This window comes from Panthera uncia, assembly GCF_023721935.1.
Source record: "Panthera uncia isolate 11264 chromosome C1 unlocalized genomic scaffold, Puncia_PCG_1.0 HiC_scaffold_4, whole genome shotgun sequence".
Lineage (NCBI taxonomy): Eukaryota > Metazoa > Chordata > Mammalia > Carnivora > Felidae > Panthera > Panthera uncia.
Window position 1 is genome coordinate 86,096,994 of NW_026057585.1, and position 20,250 is coordinate 86,117,243.

Genomic DNA, 20,250 nt, shown 5'->3' on the forward strand with positions numbered 1-20,250 from the left:
AACAAGTTAAAGTTTCTTAAAGGGGGCGCCCGGGTGGCTCCATCGGTTGAGCGTCTGACTTCAGCTCAGGTCATGATCTCACGGTTTGTGGATTCAAGCCCCACGCTGGGCTCTCTGCTATCAGTGCAGAGCCCGCTTCAGATCCTCAGGTCCTCTCTTTCAGCCGCTCACACCCTCTTAAAACTAAGTAAACATTAAAAAAAATTTTTTTTTTAATTTTTTCAAGTACTTCTCTATCCATCCCCTTCCCTCCTTTCCCTCTGAGGCAGGGTCACCACTTGCTTAGAGATTATCTGAAAAATCCTGACAAAGTTTTCCCCTCCCCACCACCACCCCCAGGATCTCAAGTCTCCTAACAAGCAGAATTATGTGAACAAATTAAGTTATAAGTAACTACGTTTTGGTGTGCCTAAAGTAACCAAATAAATTTAGAGAGGAATAAAAGAGTGAGTATTGAATAGAGTATAACTTTCCCCAGATCCCATTTTTCCCTAAAGAGAAGGCTCTCCCCGGCTCCCTGGCTTCAAACTTTCTCCAGAACTTACTATCATGGCAGTGTCCCAACCCCAGGATCCCAGGCCTTCCAGGAAGTCACTCGCTAGTGGCCTCTCCTCAGGGTAAGTTGATGGTTACATCCCTGGGCTTAAGTCTTCCAGTTCAGGGCTCTTGGCTGTCCAGGTGACCAGTTAAGCCTACTCCAGAATTCTCCCTCCCAAAAGGGCAAATTCCAGGCTGGGTGGTTCTGGGCTGTCTGAACCAAGCTAGCCCTAAGCAGAGCTGAATTCTCAGAGACCTCGTAAGCTTTCAAGGGTATGAGTGGCTGGCCCCTCTACACTCAGAGATTAAGTACACCCTTGTGTCTTTGGCAAGAGCGAAAATTTGAAAAACACTTAGAACAGCGTCTCTCTACAAAAAAGGAAATGAATGAATTCTGAATAACTCATGAATTAATAAAAAATGAATTCTGAAGTTCTAAGCACTTCCACGGATTTTAGCCATGAGAGCCTAAAATCTAGGTCTGGTGCCAGTCACCGAGCCAGCTTTGCTTGCGTGTATATTTAAAATGAATAACAGCACAGAAAGAAAAATATAAAGCAGAAAAATAAAGCAGGTTGATAAACCTTTTTTTTTTTAATCTTTTTTTTTAACGTTTATTCATTTTTGAGACAGAGAGAGACAGAGCATGAACGGGGGAAGGTCAGAGAGAGAGGGAGACACAGAATCCGAAACAGGCTCCAGGCTCTGAGCTGTCAGCACAGAACCCGGACCACGAGATCATGACCTGAGCCGAAGTTGGCCGCTTAACCGACTGAGCCACCCAGGCGCCCCTGATAAACCTTTTCAAAGCAGCATGGTTAGAACCAAAAAGGCAGAAGTCAAGAAGCGTGGGTTCTGGCCCTGGCACCGCCACTCTAGCTTGGTCACTCAGACTAGCTGTCTACTCTCCCAGGGCTCATCTACTTCACAGACGAAAAGACAGGGTTGGGGAGGCTGGTCTAGACGCCCCTGAGAACGCTTCCAGCTCCAACAAATAAACACCATTCTAAATCCGACTCGGTTTTGTTAAATGCAGCTCTGCGAGGCAAACCCCGGAGACTTTTCCTTCGTGACCCTTTGTACCAGATACGGCTCGACTACATTAGAGACAAAGTTGATATCTTATTAAGAACAAGCACTAAAAATAGAAGGGATGAATCTTCTTAGTTGGGTACCAAAGAAAAAAAAAAATAGACTGGAAGTGAACCGAGGAGCCTTTTTTTTGTTTCAGCATTTCAACAGAACAGCGATCACTTTACATTTTGTAGTCAGAGTTTTACATTCTCTCCCTTGACCTGGAAACAAGGGAGAGTGGCGAAGAAGAACCCTCCAGTCTGGGGCTGTATCTGAGCGGGAGCTTCGTGTCGAGCGCACACACGGCTGCCGGCTCTCCCGCTCCCAGGCCCTGAAACTGCAGGAGAGCCACTCCACTGTCACCCTGACCTGCCCCACCTTAGAGCAGCTGCCGAGTGATCTCACAGACTGCCATGGAATATTCCACATCAAGGGAAAAAGAGGGTTCGGCTGCACTGGCAAAATGATTTAGATATAATTTAAGAGAAAGAAGCCGGACACGAAAACTACACAAACACTATGGCCACAACTAGGTAAGTTTAGTTGATGAAAAGAATATACGACAAAATTTTAACAGTGATTTGTGTCACATGGTGCGACTATTTCTCCCTTTTCTCTAAATCTTCTGTAATTTTTTCACATTTAAAATGTTTTAAAATTGACCAGATTTTAGAAGAAATGTAGCAGATCTCATTCTAATTTCCATCATTCCTTTTAACCCAGCTCTTAGTTAAAATAACTGATCTTCGGGGCACCTGGGTGGCTCAGTTAGTTAAGTGTCTGACTTCGGCTCAGGTCATGATCTCACGGTTTGTGGGTTCAAGCACTGCGTCGGGCTCTGTACCAACAGCTCAGAGCCTAGAGCTTGCTTGGGATTCTGGGTCTCTTGTCTTTCCCTGTCCTCCCCCCAACCCCCCCCCCAACACTTTGTCTCTCTCTCTCTCTCTCTCTCTCAAAAATAAACATTTTAAAAAATTAGAAAAACAAATAACTGATCTTCCTTCTTGTATTTTCTGTTTTTATCTAGAATTTTTCTCAGGTCAGAATTTAAATATTTTGGCTACCAACAATATAAGACTGTTTCTAAATATCCTGGGTAAAGGATTCAGAAACCAAGCTGGCAGAAGTCAGGTCATTTTGTAAGATGTATTTTTCAAATGAGAAGAGAAACTTTGGGCTGGCTTTTGCACGTTCCCAAACTTTTCCTGGGAAGGATCCTACAGGCAACACTTCTTCCCAAATCCCCACCTTCCCGCACATTCTCTAACCGTAGCCATCTATCAGCATATTTTTTCTGCAAAGGGCCGGACCGTTAATATCTTTGTCTTTGTAGGCCACACGGTCTCTGTCTCTCTGTCGCAGCTACTCAACTGCCATTGTGGCACAAAAGCAGCCACAGACGCTACGTAAATGAATGAGCGGGCATGGCTGTGTTCCAATAAAACTATTTTTTACAAAAACAGGCAGTGGGCCAGATTTGGCCTGGGCGCAGTCATTCGCCAACCTGTGGAATACAGCGCACGGGGGGGAGCGTGCGTGGGGCTGAGAGGGACAGAGAAAAGACCTGAAGGACTACTTGCTCCTTCCAACAAGGAGTGGCCATCAACCCTTTTCACAGCCACAAGGACCCTCAAGAATTCTCTTTGAAAGGGGTGTCCTAATGAATTTTTCCCCCAAGTCACAGTACCGGTTCCTCAAATAGAACAGCTCTCAATCATGATGCTGAGACAGGCGAGCTGTGGAATGTTTTGCAATTAACTTACCATTGTATTACAGTACTGGTTTTCCAAAAGATTTAAAAAAAAAATTTTTTTTTTAAACAGGAAGCGGGAGATCAGTCTTCTCCCTCCAGCCAGCCTGGCTTGTGCACAACCAGAAGCCTGTCTGCTGTAGCCCAGGGCTCCCATATAGGCTGTCAGCCCAGTACGTTTACATCAGAAGGAGCCTTACGGGCCCCTGAATCCAGCCCCTCTCCATCTTAAGATACAACCCCACTGTCTAGCTAACAACTCGAGCACGTCAGGTTTGGGTCAATTATAGTCTTACTAATATTCACCAAAGCATACATGAAGTCAAACAAGAGGAAATGGGAGATGGCCAAGAAGGACGAGAGGAAATGTGATAAGGCCTCCTACAACCAAGCTGAGTAATGTGCTCAGATAGCTTCTGTTTATAAACTTCTATTGTTGTTCGTCTTGGAAAATTTGAAAATGCATGAAAGTAAAAAGAAAAACTAAAGCCCCAATACTATCATGAGGCAATAATTATTGCTATCATTTTAGTTCCTTCCCCTTCGAATCATTTTTGTGTATATGAGAAAAAAGATGTTTTTCATAAAACTGCTTTCTACTTTCTTCATTAAATATTGTGTCAGGAGCACTTCCCTATATTGTTTAATATGGCTCAAAAATATGATTTTGTAATGTCTATATTAAAAATTCATCAGAAAGGGTGACTCAGTCTGACTCTTGGTTTCAGCTCAGGTCATGATCTCATGGTCCATGAGTTCGAGCCCCGTGTCAGGCTCTGCCCTGGCAGTGTGGAGTCGGCTTGGGATTCTCTCTCCCCTCTCTCTCTCTGCTCTCTTTCTCAAAGATAAATAAACATTAAAAAAGGAAAGTCCATCAAATGGATGGACCATAATTTATTTAGGTTTCTCCCCTGTTGATATTCACAAAGTGTCCTTATTCTTTGTAATACATTAGACATTGAAAATAATCCTACAGAAGCTTATAAAACGTTTTAAATATAGTATTTCCTATTTATGTATTTGACAGCAGGTATTCCCTAAAACAGGGTAATAATATTCTGGGGCCCTTCAGATCAAGGCACATCAGAGTACAAATTAGTGACCACAGGAAGAGCCATACCACCCAGGAGGAGGCATGGGGGCACCGGACCCACAGAAGGAAGACTGGCCATCTGAGTCCTTGAACTTCTTTGCTAGAGGCAGATTAGGTGGCAGAGTCAATCAACATTACAGCTGGGGCCCAAGTGAGATGGTATCACAAGACTGAGTCTTATCTGCTGTTTCTGTAATACCCAACAGCGGAAAACTGTTTTGACTTGACTGCTATTCTTTAAAGTGAATAGGAGGGGCACCTGGGTGGCTCAGTCGGTAAGAGTCTGACTTCAGCTTGCGTCATGATCTCATTGTTCGTGAGCTCAGGCCCCGTGTCGGGCTCTGTGCTGACAGCTCAGAGCCTGGAGCCTGCTTCAGATTCTGTGTCTCCCTCTCTCTCTGCCCCTCTCCTACCTATGCTCTCTCTAGCTCTCAAAAATAAACAAACATTAAAACACAAAAAAAACCTTACGTGGATAGGAGAAAGGATGTTAAAAAGCTTGTGGCACATATTTCATTTACAGCATATAATAAATTTGTGGGACATTTGATTTGAAATAGAAGGTTAACTAATTGGTCTTTCTCCCATGGGCCCCTGGAAGAGGGTTCTCTGCTGAGTGTTTTCTCTGCAGGGCATCATGGGCAGAATGTTGCAACAAACAGATGTGGATGCTGGCCTGACATCATCAACAGCATGGTATGCTTCTAAAGGTGGCTGGGGGCTAGGAAACCTCTAGAGCTTTTAGCAGCAGAACCCACATATATTTCTCTTAATCTAACTGCCAGTCAGAAAAGTAAGACAAATTAATAATCTATTTTATATAATTTATAACACTGGAAACCTTCCCTCCTAGAAGAAATTGTCTGCTCTTAATTAAGCCAAAGGAAGAGGGATGGAAGATGACTTAGTGGAGGCAGGGAGTTATAACCGTCCTCTTGAGTTACACATGAAAAAAGCTCCAGTTCAGGAGCGCCTGGGTGGCTCAGTCAGCTGAGCGACCGGCTTCGGCTCAGGTCACGATCTCACAGTTTGTGGGTTCGAGCTCTGCGTCAGGCTCTGTGCTGACAGCTCGGAGCCCGGAGCCTGCTTCGGATTCTGTGTCTCCCTCTCTCTCTCTGCCCCCCCTCTGCTTGCAGTCTGTCTGTCTCTCTCTCTCAAATATAAATAATAAACATTTTTTAAAAATCTTAAAAAAAAGGTCCCGTTCAGATCCCAGTTTCCAAATCGAAAAGATACGAGGTAAAAAGAACATATGTGTATTTTAGAAAATATATAAAACACAGCAGACTTACGGCTGAGACAGTCAAGGTAAATACAACGATGTTATTCTCTTACTTAAAGATGGGAAAAGGAACATTTGTGATTAAAATTGAAGTTTAACATTGTATTTACCTGTGGGATGTTTAGAGATTACCTTTCAAACTTGATTTCCCCAGAGTTATCTGGGGGCATAATCCACGTTTTAAATGGAATTAACCAAAACAAGCAAAAACAAGCACAAGGTAGTAAGGTCAACTTTCTCCGCACCCACCCCACCCCGCCTGTTGGATCCAGTCTGACAGAGGGACATGTGCGAACAGGACACAAACTCTTCGTCTTGTGTCTATGCCACAAGAACTTTGGATATGCAAACAGAGCAAGACCAGGACCACAGATCTGTCTCTCAAAACCACTGCAAGAATCGAGTTACGGGTAAATTTGGTCACATGTGCAAAGAGAACACTGTCACCTCTTACTCAGAACACTCAAAAGAGCCCGAATCAATGCTTCAGGACAACGGCACTAGGTGACCAGCAAACTCATGTGAAATAAACACTTCAAATACCGCCGGGTTAAAAGCCACAGTATCTGGTCACCAATTCCCACAGGCCCGTATGGAAGGGTCTGTTTTTCCAGACTTAAGTTGGGTTTCCTGGAAAAGTGGTCGAAGGACACAGCACGCACACTTACCTCACCAGTGCGTCTGGCTTGCTTAGCTGGTTATTAGGAATACAGTTTTCCATTAAGTCCTTGTGAGCACTTGGGCTCTTGCTAGTGCATTTTTGCTTCTTCTCGTTTTTACTAGATGAGGAAGGAATGCTCCCATTTGTGGCGCTATGACTGCGAGGTGAGGAGTTCACAACTCCACTGGCATTTTTGTAATTTTTTGAGGAAGCAGTGCATGAGTCCTCTTTCAAGAGATTTTCTGTACTTCCCACAAGATCATTATTTAATCTTTTACTATTGATATGGTTTTCCATATACTCAATTTCTTGTATTTTCGAGTCTACAGGTTGTAGAATATTGTTGTTATTTATTCCAAGGTTGTGTTTTTTGGCATCCTTGTCCTTTTCTTTCCCTTTTTCTCGGTATTCTATCTCTGGCAAAGTGGTGGAGAGTTTTTTGTTGGCTGGAATACCTCCGTTGTGGTGTATAAGGATCGAGGAATCCATATCAGGCAATCCTTTGGCTGCTACAATACCAAAAACAAACCAACAAACAAAAAAACCCACACCGGAACATTTAGTTGTATAAAAACACAGCACAGACAGAGTCAACAAACTGCATTATCTATGCTTAGAAACTTACTCCATCAGTTTACAAACTCATTTAGAAGCAATAATAGCCACACCACATCATGCTAACTTGCGCAAGCAAATCCATGGGGTGCCTAGGGTTAAGGTTAAGCGTCCAACTCTTGATTTCAGCTCAGGCCATGATCTCATGGTTCATGGGTTTGAGCCCCACATCAGGCTCTGTGCTGACAGCGTGGAGCCTGCTTGGGATTCTCTCCCTCTCTCTCTCTCTCTCTCTAAATAAATAAATAAACTTAAAAAAACTATCGTTTATGGAAAATCACTATCATTTATAAACACCAAGCCATTCTAGTTTGGGCCTTGAAAAGAAGATGAGGATTTTACAGTTAAGTCATACTTAATTTATCAGTCAAATCAAACTTGTCTGTCCCTGGGATGAGAGGACACAGGCAGGTCAGACTCTTAAGAGACCATCTTTTAAAACAGGCTAAGCAAACTGTTAATAGCTTTACTGAAAAGAAAGTGATTAAATGAAACAAAAGGAGAGGTATGAGGTCAGGATATGGGGCATCTATGTTTTTCTTGACTCTAGCAATGAGGTGATATAAGTCTATGACATTTAGTAGGGCACTCGAAAAGAATTTTCCGTATGAGGCCTACACATTCCAGTCTGTCCAAGTCTACTTGAAGAGATCCTTCTGCACTATAGCAGAGAGTGAGATTGGTATATTTCAACTAAAAACGTGACTCCAAACTTCCAACCTTCAAAGAAAACTAGTATTGTTGTCAATTCATCTACTGAATTAGATACGTGCTCATTAGAGTGGTCTTACTAGAAACTGCTCACTTTAAGAGCCGCACTGCATTATAGGAACCATTTAGAATGGGGCCGAACCACTCTTGCTCTATTCAGAAGAATTTTAACTTAAAAAACAACTATTTACGTCCACATTGCGATCTTGCTTATACTTTGGTTCTTGACTTGCTTCCATTATAAACTCACATAGTTATATATGCTATGTTGCTACTGAGAATAAACATTTTTAAATATTTGTAACAAATAAAAGGTTGAAATGGAAAATACGCTATAAAAATAATAAAATAAAATAAACATATTTGAAGCACATGGTCTTCAGCTTCTAGCTAGAAAACATCCACGCCCTGTATTTCATGATCAAACAAAGCAATGGCCCTGAAGGGGAACACCAGAAAACAGGAAAATCCTTGGTAATCTTCCAAAGTCCTACCAACTTTTCCAGGGCCAAAAAAGAAATCTACTGATAGACAAAATAATGACTAATCTACTGAGCCAGCACAGCTTTAGGGTAAAGACCTACCTTCCTCGGCTTCTTTTTCTTGCTTCTGGAGCATCTGTTGCTCCGGGGGGAGGGCTTGTTGAAGAAGCTGCATGTAAAATTCGTTCTCTTTCTGCACTTCCTTTTGCTTCCTTAACCGCATTTTGTAGCTTACGTAACTTTTGAAGCCAAAGCCCAAAGTCACCACGGGGTACCCAATGCTAGAAAGACGAAAACCTAGCCAGTAATTGCCAGTGAAACACAAACCACACACGCATCAAGCACACGAGGACACCTACGACTGAAATTAAGAAATACATTCTAGATGATGATGGCAGTGGAGCATTTAGTACACATAAATATATGTGATGTCTGCTGTGGAAGTGACAGGCAGCGGGCACGTGGAGCAAACCCCCAGGGAACAGAGGGACTGCTAGACCGTAAGAGGCTGCTCATCAGACTCTGACATTCTTCAAACCAACTCAAGAACTTTACCCCAGTGACTGCTGGATACAGTTGCTAATGTCTTTGATTAACACTGAACTCCCTTGTGCATTTTTAGAACTTAGGCACCTGGGGCCGCCTGAGTGAGGGGCTCAGTCAGTTAAGCGCTGACTCTTGATTTCGGCTCAGGTCATGATCCCACGGTTCGTGGGATCGAGCCCCGCACTGGGCTGCGTGCTGACAGCGTGGAGCCTGCTTGAGATTCTCTCTCTCCCTCTCTCTCTGCCCCTCCCCCTCCTGCACTCTCTCCCTCTCAAAATAAATAAATAAACATTTAAAAAATAAATACATAAATAAGTATTGATATTATCGGTGCCAACATTTGGTTTGTACCACCAAATTAAACCAGCTGTACTTACAACCTCTGGGATAAAAAGCTGAAATATTTTCATCTGACTCATCAGTCTGTCTAATATCATTTCAAAGCTTCTGCAAACACTGTCAAAACTCATATTAAGTCTCATTAACATTCAAACTTATAAATTATAATTAGTCTAAATGTGCTCTCACTACAAATTTAAAGTGACAAGTTTTATTGACCAAGTTTATTTAATGCACTTGCTTGTGAAAAGACTTTAAAATATTGGAAACGATATCTTCTTAGTTGATTCCTGTTGATTTTGGTTTGTCATAAATACTAGCAAAAATTAAGTCAGTTCATTTAAATTTCATGAGAGAGCCATCTCTTTCATCAAGACATTTTGGAATCACTATCTGATTAAGATAAAAATAGGTAACATTTATCGGACACCTATGTGCTTGAAATTAAGTTAAATACATATATCCCCTCATTTCATCTTTCCCGTGACCCCAAGATAGGTCCCCAAAATACAGGTGAGAGGGCTAAGGCTTAGAGCCGGTGACATGTCCAAGGTGACAATGCTATCAGGGGAAAGAAGTGGGGCTCGAATACTCATCTGCCTGAAAGGAGGGCCCACGCTCTTTACTGCCATATTATGTTGTCTTCGGGTTCGTGTAAAATCTCTAAGAAAAAATTGATAATGGCACTTACCATTCTACACTGAAAACACTGAACTGAATTAGAGACTAAGAATACACATAATACTCACCAGTGAGCAGCAAAGGGACGACAAAGGTCTACATGAAAATTTTTGAGATCTTTAAATCTAATCGCTGCTTCAATATAAACAAAGAGTATCCAGAGGGACACCGTGGGCAAACACACTCCCCTTTCTGTGGGAAACAGCAGAGAGACAAGCATCAGCGATACATTAAACTAACATAACAGATGGGTTGTTTGGGACACGAGTTCAATTACAGTAACTTTCTTTTTCTTTTTTCTTTTTTGAGTTTAGCTGACATACAACGTTACATTAGTTTCATGGGTACGACATAGTGATTCGATTTCTCTAGATGTAATGTTATGCTTACCACAGGTGTAGCTACCATTTGTCACCACACAACGTTATTATGATGTCATTCGCTGTATTCCCTATGCTGTGCCTTTTATGCCCATGACTTATTCATTCCAAAACTGTAACCCTGTACCTTCCACTTCCCTTCATCCATTTTGCCCATCCCCCTACGCTCCTTTCCTCCGGCAACCATCACTTTGCTCTCTTAACTACAGTAACTTTCATTAAAACTTTCAAACTAATTAGGGATGTCTGGGTGGCTCAGTCAGATGAGCGCCCGACTTACACTCAGATGATGATCTCGTGGTTCCTGAGTTCAGGCCCTGAGTCAGGCTCTGTGCTGACAGCTCAGAGCCTGGAGCCTGCTTCGGATTCTGTGTCTCCCTCTATCTCTGCCCCTCCCCTGCTCACACTTTGTCTCTCTCTCTTTTTCAAAAATAAATAAACATTAAAAAAATTTTAAAAAGACTTTCGAACTAATTAAAAAGAAGTCTGACCCAAACTGAAAGCTTTTATATGACAAAAGATGCAATGGAATCATAGACAAAAATAAAAGACAAACATTCTGGCAAAAAATATTTACAATATGTAAACGAAAAGAGTCACAGCCCTACTTTACAAAGAGCTCCTACAAATCAATAAAAAGGCAACTGAAGAAAAGAATTTGCAACTTATAAAAGAAAAATATAGATGGCTAAAAAACATATGAAAAGATGCTCAACTTCACTACTACTGATTAGGGAGATACAAATGTTTTAAAAATTAGATTCCATTTTTCACTCTACTAGATAAGCAAAAATTTTAAAGACAAGCAATAATACAGGGAGGGTAAGCCAAAGGGTTCATTCTCATACTTGACAAAAATATAAATCGGGGCAACAAGTTTTAGAAAGCCGTTTGGTTAGTATAATTAAACTTAAAATATTATACCTTTGACCCAGAAATTCCAATTCTGGGAATCTACCCTACAGAAATATTTTAAAACTCCCCGGAATAAATATATAAGAATATAAACTATCGTATTCACAATAGCAAAAATGTAGAATTTAAATGCCTATCAACAGAGAATTGTTTATAATAAATGTGTATAATATATATGATACAGCTTTTCAAAAGAATGAAGATCTGTACTAACATGAAATGATACGTAAAAAATAAATTCTTAAGAATGAGTTATAACATAAAGAAATGTTTCTGACATTTAAGGGGCACCTGGGTGGCTCAGTTGGTTAAGCCTCTGACTCTTGATTTCAGCTCGGGTCATGATCTCACGGTTTGTGGGTTTGAGCCCTGCATCCGGCTCTGTGCTGACAGTATGGAGCCTGCCTGGGATTCTGTCTCCCTCTCTCTCTGCCCCTCCCTCGCTTGCTCTGTCTCTCTCTCAAAAATAAATAAATAAACTTAAAAAAAAAAAAAAAAACTAAACGAAATGTTTCTGACATTTAAGTTCTGTTCTACAAATTGTTTTTCTTGACTATAAGCTTATATTCCTTTTGTAACTAAAAACAAGTTTCAAGGGAGGAAAAAGCAGCTTGCAGTAGAGTAAGTAAGACACAAATAATGGGGTAATTTTCACTGATTTTTACAATCAAAATCTGCAAGCTGGGACTATCTATGTGAAGACATGATTAATAATGGGATTTTTTTAATTAAGATGGACTACACAGGCATGAGGTCCAATAACTATGGAAAAGAGCTCCTTTGAGACTGTATAAGACAAGTGAGTGACAGAAGACAGAACGGGTGGGGGGAGGGAAATCAGTAACCTAAGGTCTTCTTACTAAGGATCTTGGGATGAAATAAAAGAAAAATCATAGCTTCTTGAAACTACAAAGAAGATCATTTAGTCCAAGTTCCTTATTATACTGAAGAAGAAAGTAAAGCCCAGAGTTTATAGAAATTGGGTCCAAGATCACCGAGATGATGCGGAGTCTGTTCCTAAGGAGAACCTAAATCCCCTTAGACCTAGTGTGTGAGGCAAGAGACACTCAAAGTCCTGTCAAGGCAGCTAATGGCCTCAACCATTCTTATAGATTTAACCTATAAAAGATGGGGCATTTTCACAAATTCTTTTCAAAATACATTTTCAAAAATTTATATTCCTGGGGCGCCTGGGTGGCTCAGTTGGTTGAGCGTCAGACTTCGGCTCAGGTCGTGATCTCACGGTTGGTGAGTTTGAGCCCTGGGTTGGGCTTGCTGCTGTCAGCACAGAGCCCCCTTCTGACCCTCTGTCCCCCCTCTCTCTGCCCCTCCCCCACTGCACTCTCTCAAAAACAAATAAGCTTTTTAAAAAATTTATATTTCTTAATTTCTTATATTAATGTCTAAAGTTATCATACACATAATATGCACATTATAGAAAAAAATGGAACATTTTGGACAAAATATCTATATTTCTATACTTGTCAAATAATAAAATCATGAAAATATTTTTGAACAAGTGAAAGAGTCCTATTGTACACACAGTTTTGTATGGTGTTTTTTTCCCTCTTAATAGCAAGGAAAAGAAGTTTATGATATAATATTATCATTCTTTTGTGGCAATATATAATTTCATCAACTATTCCTAATAAAGTTAAGAAAGAATTTTAAATTTTAACAAGTTGGCAAGAGAAATGTATCCCGTGTTATAAAAACTGTACTCGTACTTGTCTGGCCCAATAAGAATACAAAGTTTGCTTTTTTGTTTATTTGAGCACTGATCATTCCAAATTAAAACCTACTTCACAACTTAGCTATTCCAACATGCATTTCTGAGCCTCAGGCTAAAGGGAGGCCAGTATCCCTTATGATCCTAGCTTCACTGCTGCCCTGTGGTCCCCCACCAAACTCGTGCCCAATAGGTTCTATTAACTGTTTACAGGGGTAGTTTTTTCCCCAACTACTAAGACATTATTAAAGTAATTTAGAAAATCACTACGGTTCATCAAAGTCACAGATTATTGAGCTGGAAGGCTCCCCTAGACATTATCTAGATCACTTCACCTTCATATGACAAAGAAAAAACTGCAACCCAGACACAATGACGAGTGTAAATGGCAACTCACTTGAACCAAGACCCGGGACCAGGAAATACAAGGAAAAACTAAAGTATGAAGAAAATCATTTTAATTAGAGGAAAGCAGACTAAGGAACTGTCATGTTAGCTTATAAATCAAGTCAGACATGAGAGAGTGCTAAAAGATGGAGAAAACCGTGCTCACAGTGGATACTTCAAATATCAGAGCTGACCCGTGCCTTCTACACGGGCCAACATCATCCCCTTGGCACCTCTGAGAAGAGGATGAACAATGCTCCAGGGAGCTTTTAGGAGCTGGCACTCCCTCCAGGATCAAAATCCTAACAGGTTCCGCAGCTGGGCCTAAGAATCAAGCTTCGTGCAGCTTTGCTGAAAGCGTAGCACGCTGAGAGCCAGTCCTCACGTCCCCACGCCCCTGACTCAGGCTGCCACGGTGGCCTGGAAGAATGTGAGAATGTCTGGCCTCATCTTAGTTTGAGACAGCAGAAGTACAGCTGTAAGGACGGAGGTGACTGTGTGGCTCCACTCCAGGCAGAACACACCTGAAACAGCACGTTTCGGTTAAGAGACCCGCTAAGAGCTAAGGTCAGGATGGGGAAAGTGGTTCAGATAACATACAAGGAAAGCTGATGAAACTAGAGACGTTCTGCCTACAGAAAAGAAGACTCGAGAGAGAAGACGTTAAATCTCTGAAGAAATGTTAACTGTGGATGGGAGACCACACTCATTCAGTGTGGCTCTCATGTAGGGACGCAATGCTTGGGCTCAAGGGGATGGTCTGTAGGCCCCTCGAATCTGAAGAAAAAGTTCTGTGCACTTCCCTTTATTTGTGGGGGAAAGCCTCTTTATGTCCTCTGTGAGATAAGCAAGCCCCCAAACAGTCAAGATGTGCTGGGTCAAAAATATCAGGAGGAAAATTCTGGGTCAGTATCAGGAAGAACTTTCTATTACAGCTGCCCCAAAAGCTGAGTTCCTTGTCACTGTAGGCTTTCAATCAGCGATTAAACCACTAAGTGTCAGTGATGCTGTGGGGATTATTAGACCAAACAAGGGTTCAACTCAATGACCTCAGACACTCCTTTCAAAGCTGAAACTCTGGGAACATTTTTCCTATGTGGAACGTGGCTGTCTTCGAGTCTACCTAAAGAGAAATCACTTCAACATACACACACACACACACACACACACACATACACACACACACACACACGAATATCTTCATAATGAGGATTGGTCGTTGAAATGCCTACAACTGAGATGTCAAATCATAAAGGCTTAAACTTTTCATTCAAGGGGTGCCTGGGTGGCGCAGTCGGTTAAGCGTCCGACTTCAGCCAGGTCACGATCTCGCGGTCCATGAGTTCGAGCCCCGCGTCAGGCTCTGGGCTGATGACTCGGAGCCTGGAGCCTGTTTCCGATTCTGTGTCTCCCTCTCTCTCTGCCCCTCCCCCGTTCATGCTCTGTCTCTCTCTGTCCCAAAAATAAATAAAAAACGTTGGAAAAAAAAAATTTAAAACAAAAAAACAAAAAAACAAAAAAAAACCTTTTCATTCAATAATGAAAAAACAGACGAAATAAACTTTAAAGATGTAATCTATTAGGAAAAGGCCACTTAAAAATGTCCGCATTAAATCCAACCCTAAGTAATGTATTCGAAGAAATCATTTAAAAACTTGAATCTAAGATTTCTATCCATGTTAAGAAGCCATTACGACTTACCTGTGTGCCATACGTACTGAACCCACACATAGGTGCTAGCAGCAAAAAAAAGCCATTGTATGGGGATGAACAGCAGACATATTATATTTGACGTGAATGCTACACAAACAAAAAATACTGAGAAGGCCTAAAGGAAACAAAACAAAACAAAATTAAAAACACGTCTTAGAACTTCTTTTTTAAACAGAGGTTATTAAAAGCATGTTGGACAAAGATCTCTGAAACTGCCATGCTATAGAGCAAGTGACAACAGGACATTTTAAACACTGAAAACCCACCATATAAAAAGGAGAGGTCAATTGAGCATTAAAGAGTAATCCTATTTATGGCCTCAAATCATGAAGAACAACCGGACCAGACCACACTGAGGCTGGATCACAGTGAGTTCATTTGGACTCCACAGGTGGGTCACCTAAAAGAGTCAGAATTTTAACACAGAAAAGGCTCCTCTCCTCATCAAACATTCCTAAAGAGCCTCATTCTTAAAGAAGAGGCTGTTGGAGCACAAATGAACCACAGTAGTAAGAATTATGCTGATGTTCAGGGTTTTAATAATGCAACCTTTCTCTGGACACACCACTATTACGTATTACCAACAGGACATGAGCTCAAAGCCATCTCTTCCAGGCTCTGGATTTCGAAGTCGAAGAGTTACAGGTTTAAGGTGTGGTCATGGAACACAAGAGAACTGCAGGTCAACCAAGGGAACAACCCCAGGTCTTTGCCCTCGTTCTAAACCTGTAGTTTTCAAACCACAGCCTGGGGCTGTGTGGGGAGGATGCCTTGGCGACCCAATCAGTTAAGCTCTGACACTTGGTAAGGGCTCAGGTTATGATCTCATGGTTCCTGAAATAGAACCCATATCAAGCCCCGAATCAGGCTCCACGGAGCTTGGGATTCTCTCTCTCTCTCTCCCTCCCTCCCTCCCTCCCTCCCTCTCTCTCTCTCTCTCTCTCCCTCCCTCCCTCCCTCTCAGCCTCTATCCAGCTCAAGGGTATGTGCACACGTGCGCACACTCTCTAAAAATAAATAAACGTAAAAAAACAAAGCAAAACAAAACAAACCTAGTTTGGGGATTCCTGGATCCTTTCAGTGGGTCTCGCAAGTCAGTATCATTTTCATAACAATACCAAGATGTCATCTGCCTGTTACACGCTCATTCACTCAGGCCTAAGGTTTTTTTTCTAGAAGCTACGTGATATGTAATATTGCAATCGAGTGAGTTCAGAAACAGATATGAAAATGCAGCTGTCTTCCATTAAGCCAGACATTAAAGAGATTTGCAAAAATGTAGTCAATCTTCGCATTTTTTTGTTTTGGAAAATATAGTTATTTTTCATTTAAAAAATGTAATTTGCGTTAACATGTGATGGGCTTGTTACTATTTTCAAGTGAATCACCAAATATCTAAATTTGCTTTCAAAGTTTTAATTTCTAATATAGTAAATATGGACAGATCTAACCCACATAAATAAAAGTTGCTTGGAATCCTCAGCAATTTAAGAATGTAATGGGGCCCTGAGACCCCCAGAAAGTTTGAGAACCGCTGTTCTAACTCTAACCCAATCACTAACACAGTGATTGGGGCCCCAGAAATACTTCGGAGTAGGACGAGGTAATTATTGTTTCCTTCACTACTTTGTTTCCCTCCCCAGGTCTTCCCTTCTCTTCTTGTCTCTAGAATGGTAGAGGAGGCAGGGAATGTGACGATTTGATCTGTGGGTTTAGACAAAATTGCCTTAAGAGGCCAGTTTCAGTCACCTAAGGACTGCTAATAAAATGTACTTTAGACAGTTTTATCATCAGTTACTGAAGATTTTCTTAGAAAATTAAATCGCTTATACTTGAAATACACGTATTAATAAACATACCAGCCCCTGGTATCTGAAGGAATCATAGACGCTCCTGATGAAAAGCCAAAATGGCCACAGGTATTCAAATCTGAACTCCAGGACAAAATCGGCCAGGAGGACCAGTGCCCACACTACCAGGAATTTCAGGTATAAAAATGTACTGCAAAGTAATAAAAGTAAAGAATTAATTCAAGGTCATCTGGGAAGCACAGAAAAAGAAAACACACTTTTTTTTTAAGAGACAAAAAAAATATCTTCACATACCAGGAAAACAATGGAGAAAAAGGACAAAAAAGAGTTGTCGCTGGAACCCATTTAATATTTAACAGCTCTGGCGTTCACTCTGATACCCACAACCCTCAAAGAAAGGTGATGACCAAAAATGCTTAATTCCATTTAAGATAAAAAAAAATTTTTTTAATCTCACCACTATTTAAAAATGTGCTAAGTATTTGACTTCAAAATACTGCAACACTCTCAAAATTACAGCTTTCAGGCTATTCTTCATTAGAAGAAAATGTCACGGTTGAAAGGCTTCAAATTTGCTGTTTCCCCACCCCTCTACAGCTGCTTGAAGAGTCTTTGAAATTCTTGATGTACATCCCTACATGCTTGAAGGGTTCTGTCTTCTTCCCTCTTTTCTCCTCTTGCCTCTCTATGTATTATTCACCTGCATTAACCAAACAAAACTCAAATGACTTCCCTAAACAGAAAGAAATGAACTTCAGGAGCAGATGCCAATCACTGCTAAGGATGTAAAATGTACTTTAAAGAGAGGTGCCTGGATGGCTCAGTCGGTTATGTGTCCGACTCGGGCTCAGGTCATGATCTCATGGTTCGTGGGTTCGAGCCCCATGTCAGGCTCTGCACCGATGGTGCTGAGCCTGCTTGGGATTCTCTCCTCTTCCCCTGCCCCTCCCCCACTTGCTTGGGCTCGCTCGCTCTCTCTCAAAATTAATAAATAAACTTAAAAAAATGTACACTAAAGAAAAAATCCTGAAGCATCTCAGCCTTGCTCTAGCTAAGATACAAATATGTGCTTCCATTTCCCTCTGGATATATGTTAAATAGAAACACACTTTGATAAACTGGGCAGAACACATATTTAACCACTCCAGTAGCTCAAAACAAGGAAATGGATTAAAATCTCAAAGTCCATTCTTCCAGTTCATGAGTTGTATAGTAGATGAGAGTAGCTTTCAGATTAATAAGCCCCTTATTATTTAATAAGCGCCTAATTCTATGTCCCTAACCTAGTCAATTCTGGAGCAGGCTAAGGCTAGGCATTAAAAAAAAAAAAAAAATGGGGTGCCTGGGTGGCTCGGTCGGTTGAGCGTCCAACTTCGGCTCAGGTCATGATCTCACGGTCCGTCAGTTTGAGCCCCGCGTCGGGCTTTGTGCTGACGGCTCAGAGCCTGGAGCCTGTTTCGGATTCTGTGTCTCCCTCTCTCTCTGACCCTCCCCTGTTCATGCTCTGTCTCTCTCTGTCTCAAAAATAAATAAAAACGTTAAAAAAATTGAAAAAAAAAAAAAAAGGTTTTTGTAAGATAGATTGAAAATACCTAACACTCACTTTGACTTGGGCTAGAACTTGCGTGCTGCTTTGTGCTACAAATATTCCAATATTGATACGATTACATTAGCTGTTTGAATATATACCACCACCACCAAAATCGAGACTTCAATAAATCATTTTGAAATATATTAAAATAAGCTGCAAAAAAACTTAGAAACTTGGGGGCTGGGGGCAACAAAAACAGGATCCAGCACTGAGGATTGTTTCTGTGCCCTCTCAAGTCACAAGGGCAAAAAGATGTCAAGAACAGACATGTATGACCCTCAATGATACAAGAGCAAAATGATGCATAATTTGCAACTAGGGGCAATTTCTAATACTAACTCTTTTTTTTTTTTTTTTTTAACGTTTACTTATTTTTGAAACAGAGAGACAGAGCATGAACGGGGGAGGGTCAGAGAGAGGGAGACACAGAATCTGAAACAGGCTTCAGGCTCTGAGCTGTCAGCACAGAGCCTGACGTGGGGCTCGAACTCCCGGCCGAGAGATCATGACCTGAGCCGAAGTCGGCCACTTAACTGACTGAGCCACCCAGGCGCCCCTCTAATACTAACTCTTGATAGAACCTCTTAGGGCTCTGATGATAGGTTTCGATCAAGAGGTCTGCAATAGAATCAAGGAACCCAAGGCAAACCAGAAAACAGGCTTATATTCTAAGTCCCACCTTTTAGTTTCATCTCCCTAGACTCAATATTAGCCGGGTGACGATGGGGGCCCCATTCTCACTCAACAAATCTATCACTGATCCAGTGGAGAGCAAGACATATTTTATTAGAAGAGACAACTGAGTCCCGAAAAGGCATGCGGGAACACAAATCTAGTTTCAGACCAGCTTTCCAAGCTGCTTGGCTTTCAAACGGAACGGTTTTTTCCTTGTGTCTAGAATTGTTTCTAGATTTTAAAGAAGTATGATAATAGCCTCTCGGCCATGTTTCTAAGGCATTTAAGAAATGGCATGCATGGAGATGTTTTTTACTTCTCCCGTGAACACTTTTTCCCATGGGGCTGCCTCCAGACTGCAGCTGAAGGAGATGTGGCGAGTACGTCAACTTGTGGAGTTGACGCCGCTCCCAGGTGAAGGTGAGTACCACTCTCTGCCCCAAACGCTCCCCAGGCGTGGCAGCCCCCCTGTCCGGCCAGCAACATCCTACTGCACTAGTTAGATAGCCATTATCCAAAGACTGACAGGCTGTTGAATACTTTTTCATGACCTAATCATCTAAACCTAAGGCAATACAAAAGTTATCATCTTTGTAACAGTGACTACTCGTTTCCAAGTCTGTGACTTCACAAGGGTTCCTTTTCATATATTTCGTATCTTTTCAAAAAACTGCTTTCATGCTTTTCGTGTTCCTTGGCACCCAGTTCTCAGTCACAGTTTAGAAGTGTAGATATCTAAGGAAACTTGATCTTTCACAAACATATGCCGTACCCTCAACTTTCGTCAGGCTCCCCTTTTAGGAGCACCTGCCTCTAAAAATCAAGAGGCGATCTAATCAACAAAGTAGATTTTACGAGTTTTACAAGAAGAGTTCTAGAGTTTAGTTGCACAATCGTGTGAATATACATGTGGTTACTGACCTGGACATTAAAAATGGTTAAGATGCCAAATTTTACATTATGTATTTGGCCACACTTTTAAATATATGCAAATAAATAATTTACTCGTCTTAAAAAGAAGTTGATTTTACTTTAGGACTAGTACTGAATTGATTCCTTTCCGTCTTCGGGGTTTTAGAAAGTTTAAGACAATTGCCTGATTCAGTATTCACTTAGTTCTTTCTATCAGTAAATTATGCTTATTATCCTTCTATAGGTACCTGTAAAAAAAAAAAAAAAAAAGCCAAAAGACGAGTAATCGAAAATGACTACTCTCGGTGTAGACACCCTAACTAATTCCTTTCCTTCCATGTTTTGAAGGTCATAAGATTTTGCCAA

General features: G+C 41.3%; 1 protein-coding gene across 2 annotated transcripts in view; it reads right to left on the reverse strand.

The window, feature by feature from the left end:
- Positions 1 to 20,250, reverse strand: part of MACO1 (macoilin 1) — a 64,150-nt gene that overhangs the window by 30,885 nt on the left and 13,015 nt on the right. Inside the window, exons 2-6 of one of the 2 annotated variants that reach the window (XM_049617768.1) lie at positions 16,755 to 16,896; positions 14,884 to 15,010; positions 9,840 to 9,963; positions 8,308 to 8,486; positions 6,405 to 6,906 (exon numbers count right to left, since the gene is read on the reverse strand). In XM_049617768.1, coding sequence (XP_049473725.1) covers positions 6,405 to 6,906; positions 8,308 to 8,486; positions 9,840 to 9,963; positions 14,884 to 15,010; positions 16,755 to 16,896 — 1,074 coding nt within the window. Of the gene's footprint in view, positions 1 to 6,404; positions 6,907 to 8,307; positions 8,487 to 9,839; positions 9,964 to 14,883; positions 15,011 to 15,161; positions 15,270 to 16,754; positions 16,897 to 20,250 lie in introns of those variants that run through there. The other variant, XM_049617769.1, reaches the window with a different exon arrangement.